This window comes from Hemicordylus capensis, chromosome 2, assembly GCF_027244095.1.
Source record: "Hemicordylus capensis ecotype Gifberg chromosome 2, rHemCap1.1.pri, whole genome shotgun sequence".
NCBI classification, from domain to species: Eukaryota; Metazoa; Chordata; class Lepidosauria; order Squamata; family Cordylidae; genus Hemicordylus; species Hemicordylus capensis.
Genome location: NC_069658.1, coordinates 62456105 through 62470531, shown reverse-complemented (window position 1 = coordinate 62470531; position 14427 = coordinate 62456105). Strand labels below are relative to the sequence as shown.

At 40.3% G+C, this 14427-nt stretch overlaps 1 protein-coding gene across 6 annotated transcripts in view; it reads left to right on the top strand.

Moving 5' to 3' along the window:
• FAM172A (family with sequence similarity 172 member A) overlaps positions 1-14427 on the top strand; it is a 324812-nt gene that overhangs the window by 45916 nt on the left and 264469 nt on the right. For all 6 annotated transcript variants that reach the window (XM_053293928.1, XM_053293933.1, XM_053293932.1 and 3 more), the window contains one exon: positions 2664-2729. In XM_053293928.1, coding sequence (XP_053149903.1) covers positions 2664-2729 — 66 coding nt within the window. The remainder of the gene's footprint in view (positions 1-2663; positions 2730-14427) is intronic.

Genomic DNA, 14427 nt, shown 5'->3' with positions numbered 1-14427 from the left:
AGCATTTATTTGGCGCTGGCATGCACTCTAGGTGCCTCACTGACTCGACAGGGATAAGGCCTATTTTCTGGCCCCTTAACGGGGGAAGGGATCGACCAGTAACTAAAAACTGTTTTCATTAGTATTCTTAATGATTTTAATGTAGTAATTAATGTGCTGAAAATTGACTTCGGCCTCCATGCACCAAGTCGTGGTTGGTTCCAGCCTACCAGGGTATTTACAGTGAGGGAAATAAGTATTTGATCCCCTGCTGATTTTGTCCGTTTGCCCTCTGACACAGAAATGACCAGGCTATAATTGGAATGGTAGGTTTATTGTAGCTGTGAGAGACAGAATAACAACAAACAAACCCTCAAAAGCCCAGTGCCCAAAAGTCAGCGATGGATTTGCATTGTAGTGAGGGAAATACCGTATTTTATGGACTATAAGACTCACTTTTTTCCTTGAAAAATATCTGTCAAAATTCAGGAGCGTCTTATATGTTTTAACAGTTTAATATGTTAAAACTCTGAAAAACTGGATTAAAATTAAGGTGCGTCTTATAGTCTGTAGCGTCTTATAGTCCGTAAAATACGGTAAGTATTCGATCCCCTATCAAGCAGCAAGATTTCAGGCTCCCAGGTGTCTTTTCACTATATGCAGGTAATGAGCTGAGATGAGGAACACCCTCTGTAAGGGAGTGCTCCTAATCCCAGCTTGTTACAGTACCTGTATAAAAGACACCTGTCCATAGAAGCAAGCAGTCACTCAGCTTCCAAACTCACCACCATGCCCAAGACCAAAGAGCTGTCGAAGGATGTCAGGGACAAGGTTGTAGACCTGGACTAGGCTACAAGACTATCGCCAAGCAGCTTGGTGAGAAGGTGACTACAGTTGGCACGATAACTCGCAAATGGAAGAAACACAAAACAACTGTCAATCTCTCTCGGTCTGGGGCTCCATGCAAGATCTCACCTCGTGGAGTTGCAATGATCATGAGAACGGTGACAAAGCAGCCCAGAACTACACGGGGGGAACTTGTCAATGATCTCAGGGCAGCTGGAAACATAGTCACCAAGAAAACAATTGGTAACACACTACGCCGTGAAGGACTGAAATCTTGCAGTGCCCGCAAGGTCCCCCTGCTCAAGGCAGCACATGTACAGGCCCGTCTGCAGTTTGCCAATGCACATCTGAATGATCCAGAGGAGAACTGGGCGAAAGTGTTGTGGTCAGATGTGACCAAAATCGAGCTCTTTGGCATCAACTCAACTCGCCGTGTGTGGAGGAGGAGGAATGCTGCCTATGAGCCCAAGAACACCATCCCCACCGTCAAACATGGAGGTGGACACATTATGCTTTGGGGGTGTTTTTCTGCTAAGGGGACAAGACACCTTGACCACATCGAAGGGACGATGGACCGTCAGATCTTGGGTGAGCACCTCCTTCCCTCAGCCAGGGCATTGAGAATGGGTCGTGGATGGGTATTCCAGCATGACAATGACCCAAAACACACAGCCAAGGCAACAAAGGAGTGGCTCAAGAAGAAGCACATGAAGGTCCTGGAGTGGCCCAGCCAGTCTCCAGACCTTAATCCCATAGAAAATCTGTGGAGGGAGCTGAAGGTTTGGGTTGCCAAACATCAGCCTCAAAACCTTTCTGACTTGGAGAGGATCTGCAAAGAGGAGTGGGACAACATCCCTCCTGGGTTGTGTGCAAACCTGGTGGCCAACTACAAGAAGCGTCTGACCTCTGTGATTGCCAACAAGGGTTTTGCCACCAAGTACTAAGACATCTTTTGTGAAGGGATCGAATACTTATTTCCCTCACTACAATGCAAATCCATCGCTGACTTTTGGGCACTGGGCTTTTGAGGGTTTGTTTGTTGTTGTTCCGTCTCTCACAGCTACAATAAACCTACCATTCCAATTATAGCCTGGTCATTTCTGTGTCAGAGGGCAAACGGACAAAATCAGCAGGGGATCAAATACTTATTTCCCTCACTGTACATTGTGCATCCCTGGTTTAGAGGAATGCGATATTAGTTAATATTGTGAAATCTGGAAACTTTTTAATAAAGTTGGATCCACAAAGTGGATCCTTTATCGTGACAAAGTAGACTTCTTAACAAATCTTTAAAGTAACTTTTTTGCTTAACTTCATCTTGTCATTCCCCTTGGAAAATACAAAGTCTGTCAGTCGTCTTCTCCCACTGAGTGAAAGCAAGGCAGATTTCTTCTTCTGTTTGAGCCACCTTTGACCTGCCCCTCCACTATGCAGTGAATAAAGGGTGAATAAATATCTGCAGTCAGTGTGACTCATGAACTGGACCTGCAGTGACAAAGGGAGTTTGTTTTAGAAGTCCTGCTTATTGAAAATGATTTGAAACAATTTCGCAGCAAAACAGAATCTGTCTTGTATCTCTGAGTTTGTAATGCATATGAAATGGTCTTTATCCTTAATTTTCAGTCATACAATTCTTGCAACAGCAGGAGGCAAAATCCATGATAGATATGTCTGGACAAAAAATTATATTTTGGCAAGGAGGAAATATGCCTGTTGATTAGTAGTTTTTAGAATAATACAACTAAGGAGTAAATGAATATTGCAAAATAGTCACTTGAGAAATTTCCCTTCCTAAAGAGCAGCTTATTTAATTATTGTGCACTTGTTTTCTTTTGTAGATTATCACTAAATATGTATATGAACTACTAGAAGAAGAATGTCATTTGGAAAAAGTATATATCCCGGTAAGTTTAGTAAATATGGACTGTTTTCAGCACTTGAGGAATTCAAGGAATCGGGTTATGATACAAAAGAAAACTCTTTCCTTCACAGTGATTTATAAAATGTCATTTGTATGTATTTGTAAAATATCATTTGTGGGTATGGGGGACAAATGACAGGATGAGATAATGACTGACCGTGGATTTTGAGACACACCTGGATTTGAATATCTGCTCAGCTCTGAAGCGCACTAGGTGACCTTGGATCAGTTGTTTTCTCTTGACCTGACCTACTAGGGATGTGCACAGAACCCATCTGTGCACTGTCGGAAGGTCAGTGGGGGGTAGCTTTAAGGGACAGAAAGGCGCTGCCTCCCTGTCAACCCCCGCCCTGCCGCTTTCCCCCCACTGGCACCCTCCAAAAAGGTGGGCATGCTGGGCTGCAGCATTTCTACTTGCAGCCCCGATACGCGTCACCACGTTCATGGCCGGTGCACATGTGTCTGTCAGGTGCATGGCGACGCTGATCAGGGCTGCAGCCCAACGTTCCTGCTTTTTTGGAGGGCGCTGGTGGGGGAAAAGTGGGGCAGGGGCTGACAGGGAGGCAGCCCCTTCCCTGTCCCTTAAAGCTTACCCCCCCCCCCCGGTCTTTGAACTGGTTCAGATGCCAGTGAACCGAACCAGTCTGGCACTCTAGAAAGGGAGCGCTGAACTGGTTCCATGTACATCCCTATAATCTACTTCACAGGGTGGCTGTGAGGATAAAAATGCATGCTGCCTTGAGCTCCTTGAAGGATGAGGAGAAATACAAATGCAATAAAATACAAAGTAAATTAAAGTTTGCAGGCCCAAGTTTCAAATCATGAGTGTCAAACACCATGCATAAGTAGTAACACAAAAACTACACACTAGGTTCTTTCTAGGTAGAGGCCAACACCCTTTCTGTCAGATTCAAAGCTCCTTATTATGTAATGAGAATCACAGCTGGGCCTTCACCTAACATTCAGGTGATGGGTGAAGCCCCTCACAAAATGGTAGTGATATATTATATACTCATTCTTATCTTTATATTAATATCTAGTTATATATTGGTTCTTGTAAACTGAGCATCCCTCCCCCCCACAGAAGGACCAATCATGGTTCATCAAGATGCATTATGGTCCCAACTACACATGTAGGCTCTTCAGAGTACAGTAATCCCATTGTTTATTGTTCCCCAAAGCCCCTCCTTATCACACATGCCAAAAATCATCAGTTCATCCTAAACAGTAACTGTAGTTCACTTTCTCATCAGTGATTTGAGTCCTAGTAGCCCAGATTTCTGCTACAAGGTCCTGTGACTTTCGAAGCATGATTTAAAAAACAAGAACTTTGTTCAATGGCTGACATCCTGAAATTAGTAGGACTGATTTGTCATATTAATTTTAATGGGACTTCTGTTGAGTGAACTTAGGATGTCAGCCAGTGTGTGTAGTATTTTCAGGATGCCAAATGTATAAACTGGCCATCAGTCAGGCAGAAGTGTTCTGAAGTTAAACTCAGGATATGTCCAAGCAGTTGTCTTAGGATCTGAATGGTTCTTTTGCCTCAACCCTCTGAGGCTGCTGAGACTCCAGTGTTGGTTCAAGCAATTGCTAAAGTGCATGTCAGTGCAGAGGTAGGATTCTGTTACAATCAGCTTTTTAGGAAAGGCAAAAGGAGTGAGGTTCAGTTTTGGAAGATGTTTGTGCAACAGCACATCTTGTGGAGTTCTTGGTGTAAGAAGTGTTTCTTGCAACTTTGTTGAAAGTTAACCTCTATATAGGGGCCAGATAGAGTACTCGGTGTGGGAATAGAGTGCTCTTAGATTTTAATCCCACTTGTTCCCACCAATCTAAGGAAGGATTAATGCTTTGAATAGTGTGCTTATATAGCAATCACTCAAAGAAATTAGTTATCTGTAACTGAATTCTTTTCAGATGCTCTATGTTCATACCACCTGCTGAATCTTTTCTCTTTGTTGCAGTTTAGGGACTTTGGGCTAAAGACTGGAAGGCAGCAATGTATTTGATTATGCTGTTTCTTGGGGCACATCTACACTAAGGCTTTCACGGGGCATTCATAGATTTCCTTGCTTCTGAGTATGTGTCAGACTTGGGTGAATAAGGCAGTATCATTCCTCACTCTGATAACCAGAAGACTGAAATATATGTGGCAAAATCAGCACATTTTCAAAACATTTTAGGCAGTTAAATGATGAGGAAAAGATCTAACGTTAATAGTCTACTGTTCTTTTTCTTTGTCACCTTTTTCTACAGTCACGGTAGTCTTTAGTGATTCCACAGTATTCTTTTAATCTGGTAGTCTTCCTAATTATAGGAAGAAATGGGGCGTTAGATGTTTAATCTAATTGGTACTTGAGTATTTATCCACATTCCATAGGATAAATTTAGTTATGCTAACTTTATGGAATGCCTGCGTCTAAGGCATATTGTGGGCTTGAAATTTAAATAAAGCACCAATACTAAAGTGCTTGTTCTCATCATAAAATTTTCATTCTTAGGAAATAGTTAATAGCTGGTTTCCAAAGAACTTGTTTAGGCATTCACAAGGGTTTGTTCACACCTACTGTGATTGATAACTTTAAAGACAGAACTGAATGCAATATCACATATTGGTGTTTGAAAAGTTTGAGTTTTAAAAGGAATTTTCCATATCTGGGTGTGGGATTATTTTTAAAGCAACTAGTCCAGAGCCCCATTTCATTGTATGAAACAAGCTATGCAGTTCTTTTGACCCTGTCCTATATTTCTAATAGCCGTTATGTGTTGTGTGATGTGTTTATATTTTTTATTGAAGTTGCACCCCCAAACTTTATCCCAGTTTGTTAGATTTAATTTTTCAGCATTATTCATAGGATGCCACAATTCTAGGTTTCAGAGGGATGATAACTAAATCTGTTAAATGAACAGTGTTTGCAGCTGCTAGATTGAACTAATATTTTGATAGCAAATCGTTTAAAATGTTATTCCTAGTCATTTTAATGCAATTAACAGAGAAAGTTGTGCTTGAATTTAAATTTGGGTATACATTATAGTGTATGCATTGCATATTAACACATCAAGAAAACTGTGAGGTATCTGTAGGTAACCAATACATATTATAGTGATGTACTAGACAAGGATTAAGAAACTTGGAGAAGATGCAAATGTTAAAGGTTTGTGGTCCAAATGATCTGTGATTTGGTGTCTGTATTCTAGATAGGGTTGAACTATGCTTAAAGATCATTGTAATATCGCTTGATATACTAGTCCAGGGCTAGGCATTAAGTAGTTTTGAGAAAAACTACTGGTGGCTTCCTGGAATATCTGAAATAGCTCTCAAGGCATTTGGGCTTGCTTCTCTCTCCCTTCCCTTCCAGCCAATACCAGAAATCTCATTAGCTAGCTGAATAAGGGAATGGCCATGCCATTTTTGCTCTTTCTCTTTGAGTGAATCCAGGGTTGCTTTTATTTTTCTCTTCTCTTCTCTCCAGTTTTTTCTACATAGCAGCCTCTATTCCTCCCCTCCTGCCTTGGAGCAGAATTCTCCAGACTGGTGGATTTGATGTTAAAAACCTTACTTTAATGTAAATTTGTGTATGAACTTCTGTTTTGTGACTGACTCTGCCTTGTCAAGTTGCTGTTTTGTGACTGACTTCACCCTCCCTAAGCTGCTATTTTACACTTTCCCGAACTGGTCCCATCCCTGCACTAAACCATCCTGGAGGTTAACATGTTCTTTTGGGGACATTAGTTCACAGTTCTGCAGACCCATCATTAATTTTATTTATTTAATATATTTATACTCTACCTTTCAAATACAATAGTACCCAATATGGCTTACAAAAGATTACAAAGTATGAAGAGCAACATACATACATATTTATATTTATATATTTAAGGCATGGCAGCCAGCTTTCTAAAAGCAACAGCAGGTAAAGCAGCATATTACAAGGCATGCAGAGAATTTAAGAACATGTCAGCTAGAGCCAAAAGCTTCTCTAAAAAGGAGGGTCTTCAGCTGTGTTTGCAGGTTTAGCCTGTCTGATCTCTCCAGGGAGGGCATTCCATTGATATGGCAGCACAAGTAATATGCAGTTGTGAGCTATGGAATTCTTCCAGCATATATTGTATACTACCAGCTCACTCCTGCTATCTAGACAAGATGGAGGTGTTCTGTGTTTGTAAGTCCAACAGTCCAGGTGGTGAGGCACATCTGGTTCTGGAGCACTTGCTGATACCTGGCCATTATTACCAGCTGTATCCACGAGCCTCCCCAAGCTATGGATTTGATCCTTCAGGGGCAGAGCAACCCTGTCCAGAACCAGATGTACCTCACCACTTACAAACACAGAATACAAACACAGACTTACAAACACAGAATACCTCCATCTTGTCTGGATTAATGATAGCAGGAGTGAGCTGGTAGTATATAATATATGCTGGAAGAATTCCATAGCTCACAATTTTCCATGCACAACTAAGAGTGCTGCTTTTTATATTCCTACATGGCTTGAACCGAGCATCTCCTCCATTAGCGGCCTCCCCACACACTCAGATATTCAGGGAATACATTGTTCTGAATCCCGCTTTTCACTAAGCATGGGCTTATTAGTAGTGTCACCTTTTGTAATGTTTATAATGCAGTGAGCCTTTGGGGACTAGTGAGAATACTTTAAACTACTGTAACTGCTGCTTCTTGGTTATATTATGCAATCTGTTGTTTTATGGTTGTTTTAAGATCTATAATTTTAGTGAGCGATTTGTTTGTATTGCGATGCCTTGTACTTGTGTAGAGAAGTATAAATCCTAAACATAATGTAGCGTAAAGGAAGAATACAGTTAAAGATTGCCTCTCCCTTAAAATGTCAGTGTATTTTAGGATGATTTAATAGGTCTGAGTAAAAAGCAAATATTGAAAGTTTGTACTTTAAATGAATAGCAATGCTAACATTCATTGTTACAATAAAATGGAAATCATAGACCATAAATATATTTATGTAGTGATTATTTGAAAGACCTGTGGGCAGCTCTAAACAGCAGATTGTCAAGATCCAAATTGCTTTGTGTAACTTCACTCTGATGAGAAATAAATGGTATACTGGGTTGACTTGTCAATAAAGTGTGATTGGGCACAAGTGTGACCTTTTATGTGTATCCTTTAGTGAAGGCTTCATTTAATGAATTGCTGCAGTGTGAAGACAAATTGGCTTGAAGAAATGTTTCCAAATGTAATTAAGATCAAGGCAGTAAAGGCTGTTTCCAAACCTGCTTGGTAGATATTGGATAACAATTTTTTAATATGTGTTAACTAAATATCTTATATGCATATAATGATGTTAACCTCCCCCACCCACCCTTTCATCCAAAAATGTTAATATTGGTGCTCTAATGTAATTTTCTTAGCCAAAATGTAAGAATTGGCTGGTGATAACCTGTAAAACCATAAACAGCCAAGGTCTCGTATCCCTCTGGAAAGACTTTCCCCCATACATATATGTATTAAATACATTATATTAATGACACTAAGAATTGAAACACAACAGTATAAAGAGATTGGATATACCTAGAATAGTCGTCGTCTTAAAATCCTTTAAGAACCTATTCTTTTAATTGGAAATGGAAGAAGGAATGATATTGCCACTCTGGATATTGGAAATTAATGTCCAGTGAATTACATAACAAATAAAACAGAAGTTGCCCTTAATGTATTGAATTGATTATCTATGTGCTCTCTAAATAGGATGAGATACACTTTCGAAAGGCTTGTTTCTGCTCAGAAATTTCTTATAATGTGGTATGTTTTTATCTACATTGTGGGGGGAGCATAGCCTAAGAAAATGAAAACTCTGCTATGCAGTAGCATTCAATAACATTAATTGACAACTCGCTAGAAGTGTTCAGTGAAGAATCTTTGGTAAAGATAATGGGATGCAGTTGATGTAAGAATAATAATTCCCAAGAAAAGTGACCAGTACAGAAAATCTTTATGCGGATACCATGAAACCTCAAAGTTTAGAAACAATAGAAGCTTCGTCTCATTCATATGATCACTTGATGTACCATGCTGAAATTCTTACTTTTACTTTCTCACACATCATATCTACTGAAGCTTGATATCTCTGCTACAAAACATGGGACATAAAAGGGAAGATGGCAAAGTATAAGATGGACAACCTTGGAGGCTTCTTTTTTGTCATGTCCTTACGTATGTTTAAAGGAGCTTTTTCATTGAAGCCATATGGGCAATTTCATGAAAGCAGGGACGCAGAGGTGGAAAATTAAAAATGCTATAAACTGACCAAGGTTGGTGTAATTTTGTAGAGAAATGCCAGAAGATTAATTCATAGATGTTTAAACTGTGCCTTTACCAGAGTATTGGCCAGGAAGTCAAATCCCTAACAAAAATGCATTCATTGATGACAAAAAATCCAATGTCTTAAAATATGAATACTAAAAAAAATAGTTTACACTAAATGTGTAAGATGGATTCTAAAGGGGGCACGTAAGGTTTTATTTTTCTCCAATTTTTTTTAATCAAACAAGGAGAGGTGAGCACTTAATAAACCACAGATAATTAATATTGGCTCCTTTACCATAAAAGTGCCCCCAAATTTTAAAAAGCATAACCACTGTAAAAAAAAAAATCCAAATCACTGTAAGCAAAGACAGTTTTCATGACCTAATGTGCCATAAGACATGTATTTATGTGTTAATGTCTCCCCAAAATACTAGAATAGAATCAAGTTTTCACAGAAATTGAATCAAGTTCCTATTTGGTTTGAGCTTGGTCTATGCACAGGCCAGCAAAAAGTGGCCAGTTTTCTATATTTGACGATTGCTAGAGTAGAACTACAGTAGGCTTACTTGTAAATGTACTTTATAATTATGTGGCATAATAGTTTTGTGTTGCTGAATTCCTGGGAGTACAAATATTAATGTAATGCTATGTATATGGAATAGTTGGGATGTATAAATAAATAGTTATGCATAGGGAATAGCAAAAATATTAAGAGACCCTAGCAGACAAAAGTAAAAACTTGAGAATCAAAGAGACTGCAGCATTTTGGCAGAATGACTAGCGATTCAGTTGGTATCACTAGGGCTTAGAGCAGGCAGATATCAGGTGATCAGTAAGGCCGCTACAAAAAGAAATTAGAACTCAAATCAGTCTCACTTAAGGAAGATGGGGAATAGGAGAGATACAGCTTCATTTGTAGCAGCAAAAACAAAAGCACAGTTGCCGCTCTGGAAGCTCTTAACCACAGGTTGTGAAATTATGCCACTTATGCTGAAAAACAGAGGCAAAACTGAATGCCAAAGATTCAAAGAAGAGAAAGTGTTATGAAGATGTGAAAAAGGAGCAGTGTGAATGCAAAGCATGTGGTATGCAAATGATGACCTACATCCAGAACAATGCAGTGCTGGTGCTTGAATGCATGACAGTGCAGGATCAATTTTTGTTTGTTTTGTTTTCTTTCTATTTCCCTCTGAAGCCTGCTGTGCCTCCCAAAAATATATCCCTGAGGGTCATGTAGCCTTCAGGGATGTATTTTCTGGAGCTATAGAAGGCATCAGAGGGAAGGAGAAGTGGGGAAAAAATTGTTTCTCCTGTACAACATGCAGTGCATGTCATGTACACTGCATTAGAGCACCAGCAGTGCCTTCGTTTGGATGTCGGCCAATGTTTATGCATTTTATCCATCTAGTGGAATCATCTGTTGAGTACAGCTTGTTCTCTTTCTGTTTTCACAGCTAGATACATGGCTTTGGTACTTTGAAAGTAGGTAGTGGTGGTGAGCTGACAGATGTCAGAAATGACCAAGTCACCAGCCTTACCTAATCCTAATGTAGCTACCATTTTTATGTCTATCATGGAAACGGTGTGATCTGCTGCAGCACACCAATTTTCTTTGTGCAATATCTCAAAGTTAATTTAAATGTTGAATTGCTAACAAATATATATGCTTCAGAATATACATGCTTTTCTTTCTAGTAATGATTTACTAGCCAATCATTGGTTAGTCTGTTACCCCTCAACCTGATTCTATTACCAGTGTGTTTGCTTTTTTTCTGATCAAATTAAAACATGCAGGAAAAAATGGAGTGAATAACTGAGTGTAAAACTCCACAACCCACCCACCCCCAGCTGCCTCTCCTGATGGCAGAGGCTACCATCCCAATCTCTCCCACTGGTCATGGCAGGTGCACACCAGTCACCACCTGCATCCTGCTCTTCCCTGCCAGTCACATGCCAGTCACAGCAGACGTTGTCTTGAATGACTTCTTGCTTTCCTGCCCCCGCCTTTTGAACAAGCAGGGCAGAATGTTGGGGAGAGGAGCAGGATAAGAGCTGCTGTCCACATCACTAGATGAGGGCTGGAGGTGGGGATCAGTGAGAAGATGAGGAGGATGCATCATAAGAATACGAGAGGCTGGATGCAATCAGATGCCTCTAGGAAGTCTAGAAGCATGAGATGGCCATACCTCTCTCCTGCCATTGTTCCCCTGCAACTGGTGTCCAGCGGCATATGACTAGTAGCCAATGAGGGACTTGTCTCCCATTAATTTTTCTCATTCTCTTAAAAAAAATTACTAGCTTTTCAACAAATAAAATTTAACAGTGAACTGCAAGATATAGCATAAGTGACCATATTTATCACAGTTCTGACAATAAAAATGGAATAATTTTGAAACTGAATAAGCCCCTACCCTCCCTCCCTCTGCCTTATTGCCTTTTAAAGCCATCTAAATTAGCAGCCATTGCCACATTTTGTAGCAATAGATTTCATAGATTGTGTTGTGTGAATAATTTCTTGTCCAACATAAATTTCCTGCCAATCATTTTTATTGAATGCCTCCTGGTTCTATTTTATGATGGAAGAAACCCTTTTCTCTGTCCACTGTCTCCATGTATAATTTTGTGGGCCTCAGCCATGACTCCCTTAGTTGCCTTTTTTCTAAACTAAAAAGCCCCAAATGTTGTCACTTCTCCTTGTAAGTAAGATGGTGCTCTAGCCTCCTGATCAAACCTCTTCTGCACTTTCCCAGCTGTATAATATAATTCTTGATATAAGGTGACTATATGTCTCCATCACAGTTTTTAGAAAAAATTTGAAATCTTGGCTTTCCCCCAGGCTTTTATATGATTGTTTCTACTGGTGCTTCTTTGTATTTTGTATGGTTATTTGATGCTTGTATTTTAAATCTTTTTAGTCAGATCTATGTTTTTATATTTTAGCTTATATATTGTTTATTTTTTTCATAGTCTTGTTTTAATTTTCGTGTGAACCACCTTGGGATTGTTTTACTGAAAGGTGGTATATAAATTTAACAATAAATAAATAAAATTAAATATATCTGTGCCTTGTATTTCACAGATCTGGATAGAGGCATTATTATGACGACAGTTTTATTTTTGATTCCTTTCCTAATTATCACTAGCATGGAATTTACCTTTTTCACAACAGAGCTGCCATATACACTGGGTTGAAATTTCCATTGAACTACTCACCAAAAACCCCAAGTTCTTTCCTAATTAGTCACTGGCAACTCAAATTCTATCACTGTGTGTGAACTGGATTTTTTTTCCTTTGCTTTTTTGCTTGTGTGCCTTGCTTTACAAGTATTTATATTGAACCAGATTTACCATTTTGCATTGCCCATTCACCAAGTTTTGGTGATCAAGGGGGAATCAGCAAGGAGATGGAGAGAAGAGAAATCAAAGAGAGATGTCAACTTTGCTTCCTCTAAATGGGACTGAGAGGATCTGGGAAGAGCATCTAGGTTTCAAGTTCCCTCCCTGGCATCTTCAAGATAGGACAAGATTTTTTATAGGACAAGATTTTTTTATTGAACCAACAAACTACCAAAGCATACAGTACGTTGCCAAAGCACAATTATATACAAAGTGGTTGTTTGTACATGATATATCTACAAAGATTTACACACAATGATTTGGAAACCCACAAGGTTATGAAGTGTATGCTGGTAGTACTGTAACTCGGGTGTGGGGGATTTCAAGGCACATCAGGTAATCGGTGGGGGGGGGGGGTTGTTACGTGTGATGTCCATTTCCACAATTTGTCCCATTGCTGTTTAGAAGAGATACTCTTGTCTTTTTGCACATAACCATACAAACTTTTCCAGAAGAGATTTACTGTCTAGATCAGGGATTCTCAAACTTGGGTCCTCAGGTGTTATTGGACTTCAACTCCCATAATCCCCAACCAAAGGCCACTGAGGCTGGGGATTATGGGAGTTGAAGTCCAATAACACCTGAGGACCCAAGTTTGAGAATCCCTGGTCTAGATAGACCAACTCAGTATATGACAGCTTCCTATGTTCCTATGATCTACTTCTGTTGTTGGTTGCTTTGGCTCTGGGGCAAAAGGTGGTTGCTGGGTTGCACTGGGTAAGAATGGGAAGAAGAATGGGAAGAAACTGGACTCAACCCTTTTCTGAGGACCAGCTTCATTCCTGGCATAGGTTCAACCTCTGCTGTGGAAACTGAATCATTCAAGTGTCTTGGATGACTTCTTGTTGCTCCAACCTCCTGGTCCTCTGTCTTTTGAACAGGTAGGGTGGGCTGTAATATGACTGGGAGAGAAGAACAGGACAAGGGTGACTTCTGCTGGTGTGTGTTGGTGCCATGGCTGCTGGGAGAGATTGGGGTAATGACCTTGGGGCTGGGTGAGGTAACCAGATGTGGTAAATCTGCCTTTGAACTTCTTGAACTAGGAAGAACTGAGGGGCTAGGACATACCCTTTTTGTATTTGGAAAAGGTGAAACTCACAAACCCTTGGATTGTACAAATCTGTCTTTCAGCTTTCTTCTTTATGCACTTGAGAGCAGATTGCTATTAGAGCTTTATGGAATAGTTTCGTACTCCCTCCCACAGTGAAAGGGACGTGAGGATTGGTTCCACATCCAATAATGTGGATGTGCAGAAAGCTTAGGAACACAAGTAGCTGCTATATACCAAGTCAGACCATTGGTCCATCTAGCTCAGAATTGTCTTCACAGACTGACAGCGGCTTCTCCAAGGTTGCAGGCAGGAATTTCTCCCAGCCCTATGTTGGAGATGGCAGGGAGGGAACTTGGAACCTTCTGCATGCAAGCATCAGGTGCTCTTCCCAGAGCAGCCCCATCCCATAATGGGAATTTCTTACAGTGCTCACATGTAGTCACCCATTCAAATGCAACCAGGGTGGACCCTACTTAGCAAAGGGGGAAATTCATGCTTGTTACCACCAGACCCGCTCTCCTTCCTAGCTTGAGGTGTGTATGTGTGTTGGGATAGGAGTTTCAAAGGAACTGGAGATTTGACAGGGGGAAACGGGAGGCAGAAATTGGTGCATGGCATACTCCATGTGCTGCAATGGCTTGGACAGTAGCTTACCACCTCCGGTGTCAGAATGGAATTTGGCCTTCGCCTGAACAGGACCAAATGGAGGCAATTGCCAGTACTGAACTCTAGGCAAAGATTGCCCACTAGGACCACAAGTATTATTACAGCAGAGGTAGGGAACATCTCCAGATGATGCTGAACTACAATTCCCATCATCCCTAGTCATAATGTATTACATCTGGGGAAAATGGAAGTTATAGTTCAGTAACATCTAAAGAGTCACAAGTTGCCTACCCCTACTTTATAGTATCTGCTTAATGGGCAGTTGCAACTTGCTGGTGAATTGGAAAA